The sequence below is a fragment of the Pituophis catenifer genome, unplaced genomic scaffold (assembly GCF_029215685.1).
Source record: "Pituophis catenifer annectens isolate HBS135680 unplaced genomic scaffold, rPitCat1.0.hap2 SCAF_8, whole genome shotgun sequence".
Taxonomy (NCBI): domain Eukaryota; kingdom Metazoa; phylum Chordata; class Lepidosauria; order Squamata; family Colubridae; genus Pituophis; species Pituophis catenifer.
Genome location: NW_027256888.1, coordinates 59376854 through 59397147, shown reverse-complemented (window position 1 = coordinate 59397147; position 20294 = coordinate 59376854). Strand labels below are relative to the sequence as shown.

At 37.3% G+C, this 20294-nt stretch overlaps 2 protein-coding genes across 2 annotated transcripts in view; one reads left to right on the top strand and one right to left on the bottom strand.

Moving 5' to 3' along the window:
* Positions 1-3862, top strand: part of MCUB (mitochondrial calcium uniporter dominant negative subunit beta) — a 74579-nt gene extending 70717 nt beyond the window's left edge. The window contains exons 6-8 of the mRNA XM_070948452.1: positions 668-871; positions 2196-2312; positions 3534-3862. Coding sequence (XP_070804553.1) covers positions 668-871; positions 2196-2312; positions 3534-3611 — 399 coding nt within the window. The 3' untranslated portion in view covers positions 3612-3862. The remainder of the gene's footprint in view (positions 1-667; positions 872-2195; positions 2313-3533) is intronic.
* A 797-nt stretch (positions 3863-4659) lies between these two features.
* Positions 4660-19411, bottom strand: CASP6 (caspase 6). Its single transcript, XM_070948635.1, has 8 exons — positions 19327-19411; positions 14303-14341; positions 12527-12569; positions 10922-11074; positions 8384-8460; positions 6919-7094; positions 6245-6401; positions 4660-4976 (listed from the first exon to the last, which is right to left on the bottom strand). Exons 1-8 carry the CDS (start codon positions 19367-19369, stop codon positions 4741-4743), a joined length of 924 nt encoding a protein of 307 aa, XP_070804736.1. The 5' UTR covers positions 19370-19411; the 3' UTR covers positions 4660-4740.
* Positions 19412-20294: the final 883 nt, after the last annotated feature.

Here is a 20294-nt window from a genome sequence, read left to right as displayed (position 1 = left end):
GCAGAATCCGCACTATTGTCTGGGACGCTACACATCCTCTTCACAACCTGTTTTCCTTGTTAATTTCTGGGGGGAGGTTTCGTGGTATCCAAAGCAGAACATCTAGATTCAGTCACAGTTTTGTTCTATCTAGTATCAACCTTGTGAATTCTCAAGCTTCCTTTTTCTAATATGTATTCAAAATGGACAGTGATTCATGTATATATGTATGTATGTGTATGTAGCATGGGTATGTGTGTGTTATGTAGGAGTATGGGTAGACATATACTTTATTTTGAGCGCAGGCAACAATTTCATTTTTAATGTGTGCCATGGTGCCCACAGTAAAAAAAATAACTCTTATCTAATAGCTGCATTTTTCTAAATGAGATCTACAGAGAATAACATCATTGTAAAACAATGCTTGGAAGTCTATCAAAGAATGTCTAGAAAAACAAAAAATTGCATCACAGATCATGTTCTGAAGTATCTTCCTTGAAAGTAGTAGCTATTGATATTAGAATTGAATTTATATGTGAAGCTTTATGCTTAAGAAATTATTAGAATGTATTTGGATGAATTCCAAATTCCAGTTGGGAGTATCAGTTTGAATACAGCAGTTCTAAATCCATTTGACAGGAGCATAATTGAACACTGTGGAATGTAACACAGCTTTTTTTGTTCCTAGATGAAGGCTAGAATTGCAGCAGATATTGATGGAAAGACTTCTCGCCTTCTATGGATTGGTTTAGCCTTAATGTCTACTCAGGGTGGAGCCCTGGCTTGGCTCACCTGGTGGGTCTACTCATGGGACATTATGGAACCTGTTACTTACTTTATCACTTATGGAAGTGCCATGGCATTCTATGCGTACTTTGTACTTACTAAGCAGGTAAGGAGCTTCTTAAGGTGATACAAACAAAAATTGGTTCCGACTGCTTGAAATTTGAAACGTATATGCACAAGGCTTTGAAGTATTATGCTGAGGATCCTTAACTTTTCCTTTGAGAGCACAGTTGTAGGGTATTAGTTTCAAAAGTTCTGCAAATTGTTCAGAGTTCAGTTGATCAGTAAAGACACCAATGCTTCAGGTTCTGCAAGCCTGAAAAATCACCTGTTTATTATAATGTACCACCTACCTAAAATAATGCAGTTTATGTATCTTGTGGATGCTGTGCAGGAAGGAGTGATTATCTTAGTCTCTTCCGTTCTTTTTTTTAATTAGCAGCCTTTTTAATAATACAAAGACATATCAGCTCTTATGCAATTATCTGGGGACACTAATGCTTTAAAGAAAAATAGGTTGAATCAAAGGAAAGTCCTGCTAAACCTGAAAGTAAAATTTCCTGGCTCCTTTACAACCTAATAAACTAGGGAGAGCATCTTCTGAGCCCCTTGTAATGCACATTATACAGTTGAGGGCTCTGCTGTCTCTTATCTGACCATTCCCTAGGCAGCTTCTCTTCGCCCTGTCTCCCAAGGTCCTTCACACATTGCCATATCCTGAAAACAATGTTTTCTAGTATTCAAGATACGTTAACCAGGTTAGGGCCTGGTGGCTCAGCAGACTGATAGCATTGTGATTAACACCAGTTGTCTGCAATTACTGTAAGTTCAAATCTCACCAGGCTCAAGGTTGACTCAGCCTTCCATCCTTTCTAAGGTAGGTAAATTGAGGACCCAGTTTGTGGGGGCAATAAGCTGACTTTGTATAAATATACAAAAATATGAAAGCTATTGCTTAACGCATTGTAAGCCGCCCGGAGTCTCCGGAGAAGGGTGGCATATAAATCAAATTTTTTTAAAAAAACTAAGTATTATTTCTACAGAAACCTGATCATGCAAATCAATCCTTAGTAAATCCTTAGAAACCCTTTCTAAAATTTTGAGGTATTAGTATTTGAGATATAGTTGAACTAGTACACCACAAAATAACGTTTGTTACAAAACACTTTGTATAACCAAGCTTATAGCCTTGTTGAGCACAATTAGAATTTGGGTTATTACGTATCATGATTAAAACCTGGCTTAATGAAATCTATAAATCCACTTAATGCCTCACGTGTTTCATTTTAAATCAAGGACTGAGCTTGAAAGAGTTTTTGTATTCTGCAGACTTCCACACATGAGCCAGGGGAGATTTCCTGTATGGTTAATTGATATTCAGGGTTATCAAACTGATTTTTTCTTGGTTTTTTTCCCCTTGTCATTTTAAGGATTATATTTATCCAGATGCTCGAGACAGGCAATTCCTTCATTATTTTCACCGGAAAGCTAAAAGCCAGAACTTCAATATGATTCTGTATAACAAGCTAAAAGAGGACCTGGAAGAGGTAATTAATCTCCTAGATCTGTCTGTCTGATTTATATGACCTTCCCACCCAACACTGGATGGTTCACAACAACAATAGGAGAGTACATGATATTGGATGCATAAGAGATCATGGAAAAGAGCTTCAATATGTTTTCAAAGTCAATTATTTGCAACCACGACTGGCAGTTTTACTCCCTTTTCTTGTGTGTGGAAAAGAGTTTAATCTTAACTTCTGACAAGTAAATCTTTAAATGCATGTTCACAGTCCTCCAGAAGAAAGGAAAGGAATCGTGTTACATTGTGGGAGTTCTTCCAGTTCCATCTATTATAGCAGGTGCAATTAGTGTATTGGGGATGAAAATTTGAAATCTTACAGTTTATCTGCTTTGCTGCCTGCAAAAGCTAATAGGTTAGCTTTAGTAGATTGTAAACGGAACCTGCCAATTTACTCAGATCTTCCAGTTAATGAAGGATGGCTTGGAGAATATCCAGTTACAACATTTGTTCACAAAAATCATAGTTATTAAGCCCAGAAATGGTAATCTAGCCAAAGTGTTAAGTCTGTCTTGCACAGACTAATTCAGCTGCTAATAACTGCAGTCAAGGTACCTTTTTCAGGCAGAGAAAATACTATCCCATGCTACATAGCACACTTACCTGCGTCAGGACCTGTCAAACATCTGTATATTTAATGCAAAATGATTACAAATGCACAGGTTCCCTTGCTTCCTTAGCACATTCATTCAGTGTATATACTTTTGTATAATCGTTTCCTTTCTGTGACCTTTTCTTCTTTACTCTTTTAAGTATTTTGAAACACACTGCAGAATTATGGTCTAGATCCTGCAGAGGTAATCTATAATCATGTATAACTAACATGTTGCATATTTCAAACCCAATTCAACATTTGCAATTGATTTACAATTCAATTAATTCTTTTCTATGTTTTTCCTTTAGTGAAGAATAATTTATTGGATATGTATTCTGGCTAAGTACGTCCAGCATCCATAGATACAGAATAGAATGTATAAAAAAGTTTATTTCAGAATGTCTTGCTGCCTGTTAGCTAAATCAGTTTCCTAATTTTAAAATCTAAGTGTAATTGAGTCACATTTAAGATAAAATGTAAATTCAGGTTATTTAACAAAATACATAACGAAAGAATGTAGAATTTGATGGAAATGATTTACAACTATTTAAACCATAAACTTATAACTTTTTTTTCCTTTTACACTATCAGGTGGAAGAATCCTTGAAACGACTGAGAAACCCCTTACAATTACAGCTTCCAGTGCAAGAAATTAATGACAAACATTAATTTTAAGTTTCAGCCTGTTGTTCCCTCAAAAAAATCACAAACTGGACATTTTGACCCACTATATTAAAGCTAAATGTACAAGACTTTACAAAAAAAAAACACCAAATCATACTTTTGTATATATCATTTCTCCACAATATTCAAGTTTAGAAAGAATAATCATCTTAATCTTGGATGGCCAATCCATTCTTAATAAAACAAAATGTTTTTAAAGGATGGTTTTTTTCTGGGATTCCTATATTAGAATGTAATTTTCATAATGAGCTAAATAAAAACAGATACTAGTTTTGGATGTCTTCTGAGTGTTCTGTTTAGGATGTTAAGAAAATGTTCCTTTCACACTTGCACAAAATATTCCAATGCTGTAATGAGTTACATATGTAGCATGCATAGCACCTGAAAGGTTTATGAAAACAGGTTTCACAGGCACAAATTAACCTTTCTCAAATAATAACAATAAAGCTGGTTTGCATGGAAAGTGGGAGGGGAACAATTTACACAGTACAGATTAAGAAAATGATTCTCACAAGACAATTACTATGTTGAAACAAAAGTATAAAAATTTAGCCATTAGTACAAAATATCCATTATAACATCCATTATGGAATGTAAACCTAAAGACAGCTAACTTTTGATTAACTGTTCCTTTATTATCCCAATGTCAAGCCTGAACTTATTTTTAAAACTCCCTGAGGATAGCAGAATAACTAACAATTTCAAAGGCTATATAAAAGTATTTCTGCCTGAGTTGTTAAACTTCACAGAAGTTTTCTTTTTCAATTTTTAATGTAGAATTTGTATTTCTGTTTGCCATTTAGAACCTGCAATTGTTGGCTGTGATTTTTATTTCATAGATCTGCTCATCTAACAATTTTAATTCGCCATCTTCTGATGATCTCAGTTTAAATGTAAAATAATAGACTATATTCTAACTAAACAAACCTTTTAAATTATCAGTACAATTCTATGTCTATTCAGAATCAACTGTCATTGAGTATATTTTAGATAAGTGGATATAAAATTGATCTATTTTAACAGTACTGTATTTTTTTGCTTTGATTCCTGCAGAGCACACTCACCGCTTCCCACCACCTATGTAGCCAAAAATAATAATTACTCCACCGTGCTACTATGATTTGGGGTAAAAGTACAGTTTTTTAGTTAACATTGAAGCAAAGCAAGGGATCTGCTTTTTCCCTATAGCATTAATATCTTTGCATACATCTACCCTGCGATGTGATACCTTCCTGTTAACAAGCATCAGTAATTCTGTGAATTCCAGGGAAGCACCATGCTTTTGTATCATCTCACACAGATCTTGAATATACCAAGAACCATATAGAGTCTCCCGATGGGAATAGAAACCTATTGGAAGAGGGGGGGAGAAAGGATTACATTACTGTGTCAAGAAATTAGGCTTAGTTTTTGATCTATATTTACTAAGTAACCAAAAAAATGTTGGAGAAAAAATGCATTTTTTGAGCTTTTTTCAATGTGCCAGCATTCTGATATTTTTGTTACATTTGTAGTATTTTTGCTTGGCAAAAATAATTTGAGGATTTTTTTATTTGTTCCAAACCTCTAACGTTCCCCTTTTATTAACTATGTTTATATAAGTAGTACTAGCTGATCCAGTTCTGCTATATTTTCCTAATAAATACTGCATCTAGTGAAGTCCAATTATTTTAATGGTGGCCTTTGTCACGCTGAGCGGGGAAGCTGATAAATGGCCAGCCATAAGAGAAAGTGTTCCCGACGGCATTCTCTAAAGTGAAGATGAAAAAGACTGGGAGATGAATCCTTACTGTAGCTGCATTCATTTGAGTTTGCCAAGCCACAAACGCCATTTTAGCCTATTTTAATGTGCAATCCTAGCTGGTATAAGTCATTCGCGAATTCGTCTCCTAAATATTATCATCAAAATTGCATTCATAAATATAGTATGGGTCAAATAGTCTTATTTCTGCGCTCATTGCAAGCATCTGCAACAAGGAAGAATTAGGATGCTGGCTCTTTATATTGCATGGAAAGCTTACATTACAGCTATATTATTTAGTTGTTAGCCCCCTAGAGTTGTGTCTAGATAAAACAAACGGGCATATACATTTAATAAAAATAAATAATAAATCCCTAAAGATTTATTTCTTGTAGGTATTTAGTTTGCTATGTAGGCAAGGGTAGTTAATATTTGCTCTGCTGTGATGGAAATATGGGGAGCTGACACCACCCTGGTGGAAAAGAAGCTCCAGTTGTGATTTACATAATGATATGTGTGCCATCTCTTCTTGCAGATTCAATTTCTATCTGCCATTTTTTATTTACGCATTAGTTTTGGGAAGGGTTTTTTTATTAGCTTTTTTTTTTTAAATACAAAAAGACTTGGTTATCAGTATCAATTCAACGTATAGTATGAATAACCAATAAATGATACATCAAACAACTTTAAGAAACTATTACTCGCTTGATGAAGTTAAACTTTGTTTTCTTCTAGGACAAGGGTGTCAAACATCATGTGACGTATCGTGACTTTTTCCCTTTGCTAAAATGGGGGTGGGCGTGGCCAGTGCGTGACGCATCGGGCTCACAGGCCGTGAGTTTGAAAGCCGTTATAGGATAACATTTATTTTTTTTACCTTCGGCCACAGAATAACACATGAGGAAATCAGCACCAGCAGGTAAAGTATAAACTGCAGCAGCGTCAACTTCGGTTTCATTGACGAGTGAGCGTTCTGTAACGCTATCCACCGTATCAGGAGAGACCGGATCATCATGCTTATCTCCTCTGCATGCCTAAAATTGGAGATAAAAGAACTGCTAGAAATGAAATCCTGCATCTGAAATCACTTATAAATACCAACCCTCCATTGTAGAGCCAGAAAAGTTCACTTAAATGATTGAACATATAAATGCCCTTAATTATGCCCTGCTATAGATACCGGTGATGTTTTGAATTTTTTTTTTTTTAAGGTGAAGTCTATTCTTACACAAGGACCCTTGTGTAAGACAAACAAAGTCTAAGATGATTCTGGCACTTCTTCCACCCACTCATTTTCCCACTACAAATTGCCAGTCATAGACAAAAATGTTTACACACTTTGATGGTAAATCCTCAGGGAAGTTTAGGTTACATAGATGTAAATATATGAAAGTATATCACGTTTTGACTAAATGCACCAAAAGTTACACTTCATGTTTGCATTTAAAACTTATGCCTTCAATATATGGCAGCCTTAATTTCTCCCAAGAAGACTGATTTTAATCCCATATTATGAACCCAGTTGTGGAATCAAGAACTCTGCCATCTCACCTGAATTATGAATATTTTTGGCTTCCCTATCAGGCTACGGCATTTATCACCTCTGAACATATTGGTCAGCTTTTGTATCTCTATTTTAGCATCATAAGCATAAACATGGTTATCTTCTCCATGGCTCAGGAAAATGCACATAAAGCAATCTGCATCTTCATGCTGCTCTCTGGACACTACAAAAATAATGATGCAATTTATCTACACAGAGAAGTTATTTTTATATTGGTGGCTATTAAAGTAGTGAGGTGTAAACTTCCTTCAGCTTGCTTTGGACATAAATCAAACCAATCCAGTTCTACATGCTAAACAAATAGTTAATTTTATTCTGAGCTGGATTTAGAAATTGAAAAATCAATCAACACTCCATTTCTCCCTGGTGCCTACTACATCATTAAAACCATCTCATCAGATGCCATGATTGCTTACTATTGAGACCTTACAGTCTCTTGTGCTTTCTCTGCTTTCTTTTAAATGTAGCAGATAGCAGCAAAGACATCTTAAATGCTTATTTTCCACCTTGTTCTCTAAAAATTAGAGATGTGCAAAATTCACCAAATGGGAAATGCAACCAGTAGGCTGCTGTGGTGGGCTGCTGGTGGTTCGAACTAGTTCGGGAAAGCAGATAGTTCTGACGATCAGCTGGCCCCACTCAGCCACCCCCGCCCTATCCTGTCCTATATTTCCTTCTTTCTGGCTCAGCCAGAAATTCGCATGCCACAGCTGATTTCTGTACCTCCACTGTTCTACTTACCAGGGCCGCCTTAGAAGGTAAGCAGCTGAGCTTCAAATTGCTGTATTTTGAACACTGCGTGCAAGTGTGTTAGGCACGCGTGCACACAAAGCGCACGCTCACAGAACCAGTTGTTAAACCGGTTGCAGCCCACCACTGCCTGTTTCACATGGAATGAAGTGACTGAAACAGTTCAAGTGATTTCCAGTTTAACATAATTTACTTCCATAAACCACTGAACTACTGGAATAGCATAATCTGGAGAAGGCTCAAGATGATTTGGAAGACAAACAGAATGCTCTCGAATTTTCCAGAACATTCTGTTTCTCAACTGGTGAATTTTGCATACCTACCTACCCCTAACTAAATTCACTATAAAATTGTTTGTTAATTTTTAGTTTTAAAAATGAAAAACATTACAATGTAAAAACAAAAGATTTTTTTTAAAAAACTTAAAATGTCAACACTGGTTTATCAGCATAAATATATAATTCAATAGTTAATAACAAACATGATCGGAGGAATGTGAATAGCTTTAACAAGCCAGGCCTGGGAGGAAAAAAATATATAAAGTATGGTGATCTTTCTATCTGGTTGGCTCTCCCACAGTTCAATAAATTAAATTCATTAACCAGAATTATTTTCTTCACTAGGAACATTAATATTAAAAATTTTATCAATACAATATAACCGCTAGCCAAACCATCTAGCAAATAAACTTGCTTTACCTACCATTATAAATGTTCTGAAACACTTCTTCTGCTTTAAGGTCATTAAAACATTTCACTTCAAATCCAAGTTGAGTCAAGCTATTTTAAACAGAATAATATTTCACTCTAGGATCATGTTCATATATTCTTAATAACTCACATATTAATATTTAGACATCTGAGAGGATGCAACATTATTTAACCAGCCAGCTTTAGAAATTTACCAACAAAATCACTTTCCACATTCTTATGCTAGGAATACTGCAGAAAAAAAGAAGAATCTACCTTTTCAATCCACAGAATCAGATTGGGTTCCAAATTAAAATATAAATGCAACTAAAACACACTTAAGATACAATACTTAATATCACTAATATTCTATCTGTAAACCCAACTTTTAAAATCTGTACTTCTTGACATAGTACAATTTGTGAAAAGAATTCTACAAGTTGTTTTTTTCATTGCCTTATTCACCTGCCTAATATCTCAGCATGTGAGCATCTGAAATATTGGCCAGAAATATTTAAAGACGTGACATTTCACACAACCTGTGCCCATGTCCCGATTTATAAATTATACAATGAATAATGAAATGGCACAACTATTCACACTGTTCTAATAAAATATTTATTTATTTATTTATTTATTTATTTATTTATTTATTTATTTATTTATTTATTTATTCAATTTATATGCCGCCCCTCTCCGAAGACCCAGGGCGGCTCACAATACACTCAAAAAATCACTATAAAAACACTTAAAAATTAAAAACATTGAAGACATTAAAACCCATTCACACCATTCATGGCGGGATCTCGTCAGATCGCAAAGCGAGATAATAAATAACTAACATAAAATAAAAAATAAATAACATTCATATAGGTATTTATCATCAGCCTATGATACTGTAGATCAGAGGTATGTTTGAGATTCCTTCAACATTTTCTAGTAATCCTATATTGCAAAAGTCATTCTTTATCATAAAGACATGCTGTTTCTGCTTCATTTCTCCTCCCATGCTCCACTATCCTTGGAATATGAAGTCACAGAACGAGAAGTTGGATGTGTTCCATAGGCCATTTTTAATCTATTTAATATATTGTCATGAGCAATAGGGTCCAAGTTTTTTAAAAAAGCCACAGATGGGTTGTGTCAGACAGGTGAGCATAGGTTTGATTCTGCAGATGAAAAGTCTGAAACAAACTCTAACCATCATGAGTACCAGAACTGACCTGAGCTGTTGTTACATTCTGGGACCATTTTCCTGAGAACTTTCCTCCAAACAGTGTATGAATGAAAAAGGATATACTAAAACAGTATTTTTTTTATGGTGCCAACTTTAAAATCTGGATTTCAACTCCCAGAATTCCCCAACCAACACAGTATCCGGGGAATTCTGAGTGTTGAAATTCACACATTTTAAAGTTACCAAGTTTGATAAAAATTGTAGTCAGGGTAGATAAAAATAGATGGTTTTTTTAAAAAAAAAAAAATAAGAAATTGATTTTTTTTTTACTTAAATCGTTTTTTTTAATTTAAATTGGATTTTTTTTTATTTTTATCAAATTTATTTTAATAAAATTCTTTTGGAGTAAAAAATCTATCTAAAATAGTTTTTTATTTAAGATACGTTAATAATTTAGTTTATTCAGCATGAAACGGAGATTAGTTATGTAGCATGAGGCTGTATATTCTGCAATATTGGGACTGTCGGTGAGTCAACAGCAGGTCAGAGGAGAAGCTGCTGTGGAACAGAGATGACAGTTGCTCTTTAAAAATTATGATTTAACTCGAGTTGATTTAAATCAAGCCTTTTTACTTCACGATTTAATTGTTAAGTAAGTTTTGTCCCAACTTTTATGACCCTTCTTGTCACAGTTGTTAAATGAATTGCTGTACTGTTAAGTTAGTAAGATGGTTGTTAAGTGAGTCTGGTTTCCCTATTGACTCTGTTTGTCAGAAGGACGTCATAGGTGACCACATGACCCTGGGATACTGCAACTGTCATAAATATGAGTCAATTGCCAAACATCCAAATTTTGATCACCTGACCGTGGGGATGCTACAGTGGTCATAATGTGAAAAATGGTTGGAAGTCATTTTTTTCAGTGCTGTTGTAACTTCAAATGGTCACTAAACGAATGGTGGTAAATCGAGGACTATCTGTACAGATGAGGCTTTTCTGTCTGATCTTGCTTTGTGATGGAAAATGTCAACTTCAATTTAGGATTGCCTTTTATTTTGGTAAATATGTTAATTCAAGTAATATAAGTTTTTTTCCTGGTAATTAAAGGGATAGAAATTAAAGGGTCAGAAATCTGTTGAAAATGAGCCAAAGAACTATTAGATCCTGATTTATGTTAAAGCCATTCCTGTTGTAAAACCTTCAAAATTCTTTACCCATATCCTAAAGATCTAACAGTCTGCACTACCTCAGTACTCATGGAATACTTTCTCCCTTAACACACAATTTCTTTAAAAAGGGAAGTACTTTTTGAAAAGTCATTGGATTTGTCTTCTTCAGTGTAAAAGAAAATACACTGAACAACGATTCCTTTACCTGCGGTTCAGATTATCTCGGTCAGCACAAGTACCACGTCTATCTGGTAACATTAAGTGCCAGAAAAATCTCTCATGATTGAAGATCAAAGCAAGTCCTCTTCTCTTGTGTTTCATTTTGTATTCCACAGTTGGATCAAAGAGCAGTCTGATTCTGCAAAAAACAAACAACAACAACAACAACAACAACAAATCCAAGGTAGCCCAGTTAATAAACTTAGGTCTTTCTCATTCGTATACAGTAAACACATTTGTATGTTTAAGCAAGTCAATGATTAGGATTCAAAGAACTGTACAATTAGAGCAAATCGTGTATAATTTAATTTGATTTACAAGAAGAATATCCTTTAGTATTTTAGGTACGTTTTTGGTACCTACCTACATACCAACCATACTATTCCCATTTAGAATAAGCAGCATTATACAGAGTACAAAAAGGCAAAAGGAATATTAAGCCAAAGAAATTAAAGACATAAAAGAAAACAAAAAGGACTACAGCTAAAACTACATTATATCCACACCATTCATTATAACTTTCCATACCTTTCTGTCCTTGGAAACTATGCTTCTTTCTACCATGCTCATACTTTGTTTCACATGTAGCCTTTTGTTCTTTAACTTTGCCGATTGCCTCATTTTAGGATTGTTACTCCATGCAACCATGGTTTTCTTAAGTCTTTTTATGATTTCCTTCATGTATTTGTTTAGTGATTTGATTTTGGTTCATTCTCTTCATGTGGTCAAATTATTTAAATACACTTTCATAAGGACATTCAGTTTTGTACTCTATTCACATTCATTCATTGAGTATATGGCCCAAAGGTATCCATCAATATTAGTCTCTATGATCTTGAGCCAATACCTTAACAAGTACCCCATATTGTCTCTTTTGATGTCCTTATTTAGCAATGAATAACAGATAGTTTTCTTACTCTGAAGATTTACATTTTTTTAATTATTATTTTTATTGAATAATGCACAAATTCTATTTTCTCTTTGTTTATTGTTCACTGGTATTTGTCACGATTCTTCTGTTGTATTTACTATGTAAACAACACTGCAAGAACCATAGCTTTAAGGTGACTTAAAACAGTTTTCAATCAACAGCTAGTGCCAAGTGTACAATTTAACTCAGAAATTTCTGGTTGTGATGATTTTTTTTCAATAAACTTAGGAATAATACAAGAACAAAGCATTTGTGAAGGAAATAGAAAAGAAATTAAGTATACAGGTATAACACCTTTTCGGTTTGGTTAGAAACCGAGATTTGGTTAGAAGCGAGATTTGATTTCAAAGTTTTTATAAAGTCTCACTTTAGAAGTTGCATTTGAAAAAGAATGTTATGCATTAGCCAATCAATTTAAAGCACTCAAAATAGAAATACTTGTATCCAATGGGAAAAAGTGCAGCCCCGGTGGATAACTGTAATTTTAAAAGGAATCTGATTTGGTTACAAAATCAACCATCTAGCTTGGAGACCAACTGATCCTAAATTGGTTATTTTCATTATAAGCTTCTTAGAGTAGAGCCATACAAGATCCACAAATAATTATGATAGTTAGAAGGAAAAAAACGCTGCAAAATCTCTTGACTCAGAAAAGAGTACCTTTCACCAAAGGCGTCTGATTCAGTGAGGTTTTGCTGCTCATCTGTAAATAGAAAATTCAAACATAAATAAATCAAAATAATTTAGCTTCTACATGAGAAAAAATGTGCAAGTATAGGTAATACACTTACATGTTCACCCCAGTGGTGAAATCTAAAATTTGTACTGTGGGTGTGGAGTTAATGTGACTGGGTGGGCGTGGCCTTTTTTTTTTTTTTTTTTACTTTTAAAACCATTTTTTCTACCTCTTCGGCAAAGAGGTTGTTAAAAAATGCTTTCAAAAGGCTCTGACGATCCCAGCTGAGTTGCCTGATCGGCAGAGGCTTAAAAAGCCTCTGCCAATCAGGCAACTCAGCTGGGATCGTCAGAGGCATTTAAAAGAAAAAAAGGGTTTTTTTCTTTTAAAAGCCTTTGACGATCCCAGTTGAGCCGCGTGATCACCAGAGGCTTTTTTTTTTTACTTTTAAAAGCATTTTTTCCGTTGAAGAGGTTGTAGAAAAAATGCTTTTAAAAGTAAAAAAAAGGCTCTGATGATTGTGCGGCTCAGGTGAACATGGGGGGGGGGGCAGGGATTTTTGCTACCGGTTCTCCGAACCACCCGCCTCCATCGCTACCGGATCGGGTGATCCGGTCTGAACCGGGAGCACTTCAACCCTGGGTCACCTTATTTTTAAAATATATTTTAAATATGTTTTCATATTTAAAAGCATATTTTCATAGGGAAATGTATTTTATGGAAATCCATAAATAAAAAAATGTAAGTGATCAAAAAAATAAGAAAAGATACAAACTAAAAGGTACTTAATTTACTTTAAAACAAGCCGTCTAACTTTACATACCAAGGAACAAAAATTGCAGTCCTTCCACCACCCCGACATACAGTTAAATGACCCAATTAATCCACAGAAACTAGACTGGATCCCAGATAGCCTTGCTTGAGATTTAACTAATTCTAGTCTACTAATTCCTGTATGGTATGTAAATTCTTTGAACATTAACAGCCTCTCCCAATATCAATTACTGAAGCAGAGAAAGAAGTCCTGCAAAAGAGAGACCTATATAGCCCATAGTCTCTGCTGCCTTTTGTTTTTCATCTCGGAGTCATATGGGAAGTGGGAAAGGAGCAGAAATGAGACACTTATGTGCCTGCAACCACAATTCTGATTCTGGTGTTGTCAACTAAAATTGTGCCAATGTGGACTTTTAATTATTTGTTCCCTCTGAGGCAGAGGTGTCAAACTCAAGGGTGCCCTATGGGGTCACCCTGGAAACAGCGGACTAGCCCACGGTGCCTCTGCCAGCGAAAATGAGCTACCAATCTCCGTTTTTGGCAGGGATGGCCTCCTGTAACCCTCTGTCACAGACGCCCAACACGAGTGATGTTGAGCTGGCCACGCCCACCCAGCCCGAGGTCAAACACAACCCTGATGCAGCCCTCAATGAAATCGAGCTTGACACCCCTGCTCTATGGAGAAAATAAATTAAAAGCAGAAATTTCAGAGATAAATTTCAGCTTACCAAGTTCCATTTGCGAGTATCTGTGACAAGCCAAAACATCAGTGGTGAACGAATCTTTCCAGATGCTAATTTTTGTGTGCTGCTGGGTCGCAACAGTTACTGAATTCTGAGGATCACCATGACCGTGTCATGTAAACATAAATATTCCTCATAATTTGGGGGTGGTTTCAATCTCTTGCTTTTTTTCCTATTACGTTGCAATTTAGGAAAGTTTAAGTGTCAATTATATATTTATATTTAAAATGCTGGGTACCTTACCTTTGCACTGTAGTATGTTCTTGCTGTCCATGTGGATTTCTACAGTAGGAAACAATACAATGAATATCTCTCTTATAAACCATGTTCAAACTCAATTGCAAAAGAAAAGAAGGCAGGACTCAATATTTACAGCAATATACAGCATGTATTTTATGACTGAGGCATATTTCAATATACTACAATATACCGTATTTTTCGGACTATAAGATGCACCAAGGTTTCGAAGAGGTAAGCAAGAAAAAAAAGTTTTTTGCCCTCCCCGGCCCCCAGGAACACTTTGCAGGTCTCCCAAACCCTCTGTGCACCATTTTTGCAAAAAATGGGCGTGTTTTTCACAAAAATGGGACACGCGGGGCAGGGCTTTGGGAGGCCAAAAATGGTGTATTCGGTATATAAGACGCACCAACATTTCTACCCTCTTTTGGGGGCGGAGGGGAAGTGCATCTTATACTCCGAAAACTACGGTAATCAGCAAACAAATTTTTAAATACAAGTTAATCACTTAAACTCTTTTCTCCAAAGGTTTTTCAGTCTTCTCCTCAATGTTCTTATGAAGATTGACAAGCAAAAAGAGCAGCATTGCTACTTTTGTATATTCTTCCAAATGGATTTAATATTGTATTCTTAATTATGAACATGAATCACGGTATTTCAAATCAGAACTAGAAAGTTATAGTAAATCTATACTGACTGGTCATAAAGTCAAGGGCTAAGTGTATGATTGTAATATAAATTGTAAATTTATTCTAAATATTATATGTTGTAAATCTGTATTATTAGAAATCTTAAAACATTACTGTATGTAGAACAGAGTAAGAGTTGGAAGAGATCTTGGAGGTCTGCTAGTCCAACCCTCTGCTTAGGCAGGAAACCCTACACCACTTCAGACAAATGGTTATCTAACCTCTCTAAGAGGTTTTCAGCGTTGGAGCATTTACAGCTTCTGGAGGCAAGTTGTTCCACTGATTAATTGTTCTAACTATCAGGAAATTTCTCCTTAGTTCCAAGTTGCTTCTCTCCTTGATTAGTTTCCACCCATTGCTTCTTGTCCTACCCTCAGGTGCTTTAGAGATTAGCTTGACTGCTTCTTCTTTGTGGCAACCCCTGAGATATCAGAACACTGCTATCATGTCTCCCCTAGTCCTTCTTTTCCTAAGACTAGACACATCCAGTTCCAGCAACCGTTCGTTTTATCCTCCAGTCCCCTAGTCATCTTTGTTGCTCTTCTCTGCACTCTTGCTAGAGTCTCAACATCTTTTTTATATTGTAGTGATCAAAATTGGATGCAGTATTCCAAGTGTTTTCTTACGAAGGCATTATAAAGTAGTATTAACACTTCACATGATCTTGATTCTCTCTGTTTATGCAGCCTAGAACTGTGTTGGCTTTTTTGGCAGCTGCTGCATACTGCTGGCTCATACTTAAGTGATTGTCCACTAGGACTCCAAGAGCCTCTCACAGTCACCACTATTGAGCAAGGTACCACATATACTGTACCTGTGCATTTTGTTTTTCTTGCCTAAATTTTAGAACCTTACTTTTTTCACCATTGAATTTCATTTTGTTGGATAACGCCCAATGTTCAAGTTTGTTCCAATCCAATGATATTTATGCAATATTATGTAACTATTGATAGTCTATTGTTTGTGTAACTTAATGCATTGAAAATAAGGAGAAATAAATATTCTATCAATATCAATTACAATGGAAATGTTATTACAAGCATAAAATTATAGGTAGTCCTCAACTTACAACAGTTCATTTAGTAACCGTTGAAAGTTACAGCAGCACTGAAAAAAGTGACTTAAGACTGTTTTTCACACTTAAACTCTTGTAGCATCCCTATGGTCATATGATCAAAATTTAGACTCTTGGCAATTAATTTATATTTATGACAGTTGCAGTGTCCTAAGGCAGGGATCAGGAACCTGAGGCTCTGGAGCCTCATGTGGATGTTTCACCCCTCTGCTGCAGCTCCATCACTCAAAATATCACAACCACCAATGTGCGACACCCGCTAGCACGCTATTTATTGAGCTTTTCAACCCCCGGTAGGCCAACCATGGATAAATCCAAGAAAAGAGAAGTTTCAGAAGAAAACAGAACGTTTAATTCAACTACATATGCTAGTTTTGTGGCTGCTCAAGAAATAGTCAGGCACGAGAAGGGTTTTGTGGCTCCCGGTGTTTTCTTTTCTGTGGGAAACGAGTCCAAATTTCTCTTTTGTTTAAGGTGGCAGACTCCTGTCCTAGGGTCATGCGATCACCTTTTGCAACTCTCTGACAAGCAAAGTCAATACGTAAGTCAGATTCATTTAACAACCATGTTACTAACTGAACAATTGCAATGATTCATTTAATAACTGTGGCAAGAAAGGTTGTAAAATGGGGCAAAATTCACTTAAATGTTTCACTTAACAAGATAAATTTTGGGATAAATTGTGATCGTAACTCGAGGACTACCTGTATTTGACTTTTTCATCCAAAATTGAACTAACATTAGAAAAAGAACTCAAATTGCATCAGAAAACTATGATACACAATAAAGGTTTAAATTCTGAGCTGATTACTTATGTTAGTCTGTGTTATTTAGTTGCTTTATACATACATCCATGCATTATATACATATATACATTATATACTTATAGGTATATGTATATACATATACCCAGTGGTGAAATCCAAATTTTTTTAAAGCCGGTTCTGTGGGCATGGCTTGGTGGGTGTGGTATGGCTTGGTGGGCATGGGAAGGGAAGGATACTGCAAAATCCCCATTCCCTCACCACTCCTGGGGGAAGGATATTGCAAAATCTCCATTCCGACCCCACTCTGGGGCTAGCCAGAGGTGGTATTTGCCGGTTCTCCGAACTGCTCAAAATTTCAGCTACCAGTTCCCCAGAACCTGCTGGATTTCACCCCTGCATATGCCTATATATAAACACATATTTAACACACACACACACACACACAAACTACACAACATATATATAATGACAGAAAATAAAACATGAGTGCATAGATACCAAAATGTTAACATGATATATTTTTCTCATGGTGGATGTTGGGTGGACTGGAATTTCGGCCAGGGAAACCACAACCTTAGAATTTGCATGTGAAAGCTGTAGGGATAGTAACCCAGCCCTGTTCCTTTCACTTTGGAGACAACAGCATGATTTAGTGCAGTGTAATTTCCTGCTGGCTCTAGGAGAGAAGAACACAGCAAGAAACTGTATAGATATGGCTGGAGTCTCATTAGCCAGTTTATTGGCAGGAAAAGGGGGTTAAGTTTACTGAATCCTAGAAAGTGGATATGAGTACTAATTCATCAATAAGTACATTAAGATGACCTCTTTGATAGCTTTGATACTTTTTCTGTCACTTGACTCCAGAGGAATTTGCTCCCTGTTTAGCAGATAGGAAAAAGAGGTGTATTTGTGTTTTCTATGTAGTGTTTTGGAAATATCTGTTCCTATTCCCAGGGAAAGAGAACTGTGTTACAGCAGAATGAATTAGAACTGCATAGTAAAAGAAATTGGACTCAGAGCTCAGTTTTTTACAGAGAGAGGCAGAGACAAAGTTTCAAGGTATAACACTCAATGTGTTTTATATTATGAAATGGGTGGATACTGTACCACAATCTAGACTCTAGATTGCAGTACAGTATCCACCCATTTCATAATTCTAGAGCATCGCTGTCCAAATTTTTGGTTTTCCTGGGCCACACTAAGAGAAAAGGGGGTCGTATAAAATATATAGTTAACGTATATAAATTTCATATACAACTGTGGGGCTGCATTACTAGTTGTCCAGGGCCAATGATGGGCCACAGGTTAGGCATGCCTGAACTAGACCAATATTCTGCTTGAACAAAGAAATAGAATTATAAAAAAGGCAATTGCTTCCTCTTATTATTGAGATGATTGAGTTGGCTGTGCAATCAAATTATAGCATTTAATTTCTGATTTAAAATGGGGGTGGGGACAATTATTAGGAGGATCTCTTCCGACCAAGCCTCCATTATCAAACATTCTGCTGCCTGTTCTCGAGAGGCAAGTTATAGTACAAGTCACGCAGGTACTGTACGGTCGAGTAGTAAACACTGCAAACCGGCAGCCACGCTCGGAGTAAGTTAATGAGGCGGAACAAAGGAAAGGCAGGAAGAGGAACGAGAACAAAGGAAGGCGGCCTGCCCAAAAAAAGCAGCCGCGGCCACTCGGACAGCAAGCCAGGAGTTGCGGACTTTTAAAAGAACAGAAGCCGGAGGAGAGAACGAAGAGCAGAAGCAAAACAGCTGCCTGCGGCTGCACTTGAAATCACAAAGCTGGATTCTTTATTCCAAGCAAAGATGGAGCTTGGCGGCCCCCAGGGGCTGGGTTGTTTGTCTTTCCGACTTTCTCCCTGCATTTCACTGTACAGAAGCCTTCACCGGCTAGAGGAGGCGCTCTGAAACGAAGGCTCCCTTCATCCCGATCTCTCCTGAAGTACTTATCCGTGGCTGACTGGTTGTCTTCGCACAAGCCCTTCCACCAAGTTGGAAGAAAGACCTAGCAGCTGCCATTACCCGACCTGTACTTCCATTCCTTTCAATTTCGGTTCGGGGGTTGCGTGGCACACTCAGCAAACCCAAGTCAACCAGCTCAGACCGCCAAGGATTCAAGGACTTAGTGCCACGGAGCGGTTCAGTCACCGGGTTAAGCGTGCTGTGTGAACACAAACCTTCCCTGCCCTGACTGCCTCCCTGAAAGAAAAGCCACGTGCCCAGATGCCTTGTTGGGACGGGCTCCGTCTCCCCACGCTTTTGGCCTGGGGTGCAGTTTCAACCGAAGGCATCCACCCACGCGTGTCTGGGAGAATCCATCTATCGCCTCCGGCCAGCCCGTCTTAGGCTGACACAACCGGAGCGAGAGCGGCCCCTAAAGCTCTACCAAGGTTCAAGCCTTCCTGCCCCGAAGCGTCCAGTGAGACCCTTCGGCTCAAAATTCTCTTCGCCCGGAGCGGCTGCTGCAGCCCTTTTCTGCGCCTACCTGAGGACTTGGTGTCATTTTTTTGTCTCTTGGCGTTCGCCATGGCTGGGCTTCGGCTCCCGCGCTGCCTTCAGACAGTCTCCCTCTCCCTCCCGGGGCTGTTTGCTACCACAATCCTGCCTTCCCTCATCCAGTTGCCGAGAAGAAAGACAGCCACCCTCCTCCGCCGCCCGCCCTCTTCTCCTCCCCTGCGAAAGGAGCGCCTCCTCCTCTCCTCAACTCTCCTTGCTTGCTCTTATCAAGACTGGGCGGGCTGAGCGCTTGTCTCAGCCCTCTGCTTTGGCCTCGGAGGAGTGGGAGAAGCGCAGGGAGGCCGAAGGTCTCCGGAGAGTTGAACTGTAATAAATACGCCTTGCCGTTTCCTATAATAAAGAAGCAAAGGAGGCTGGGATAGCCTGAAGGGAGAATGTATCCGTCTGATTGAGGACACCAACTCAAGGTCCCCAAAGAGCGAGCAGGCTTTCCATAAATAGCTCCTTGTTGTTTTAAAGCTGACAAAAGTAAAGGATTGATCCACAAATCCATTCAGGATTTGCGCCCCATTTCTGTGATCTTGACCCTGGCTTCTGGTATTAGGCGTACTGAGCTAATACGGACTGTGAAATGACTTTTTATAGATATATAACAATTTTATTAGTTTAAAGCAGAAGTCTTCAAACTTAGCAGCTTTAAGACTTGTGGACTTCAACTCCCTGCTATGCTGGCAGGAGAATTCTGGGAGTTGAAGTCCACAAGTCTTAAAGCTGCCAGGTTTGGGGACCCCTGGTTTATAATGTGCTCTGGCTACTTTCCTTCGTGACCAGAGGCAAACTCGCCTGACCAATAATGAGCCAAGACACAGTGAAGACCTTGTATGTTAAAATTAGAAAATAATTTATGCACTGTATGTCAGTTAATATTAATCAACAATTAGGCATGCTCAGTTTTCAGTTCTGGGGATATTTTATGGCTCCTTAGAACAATAGGTT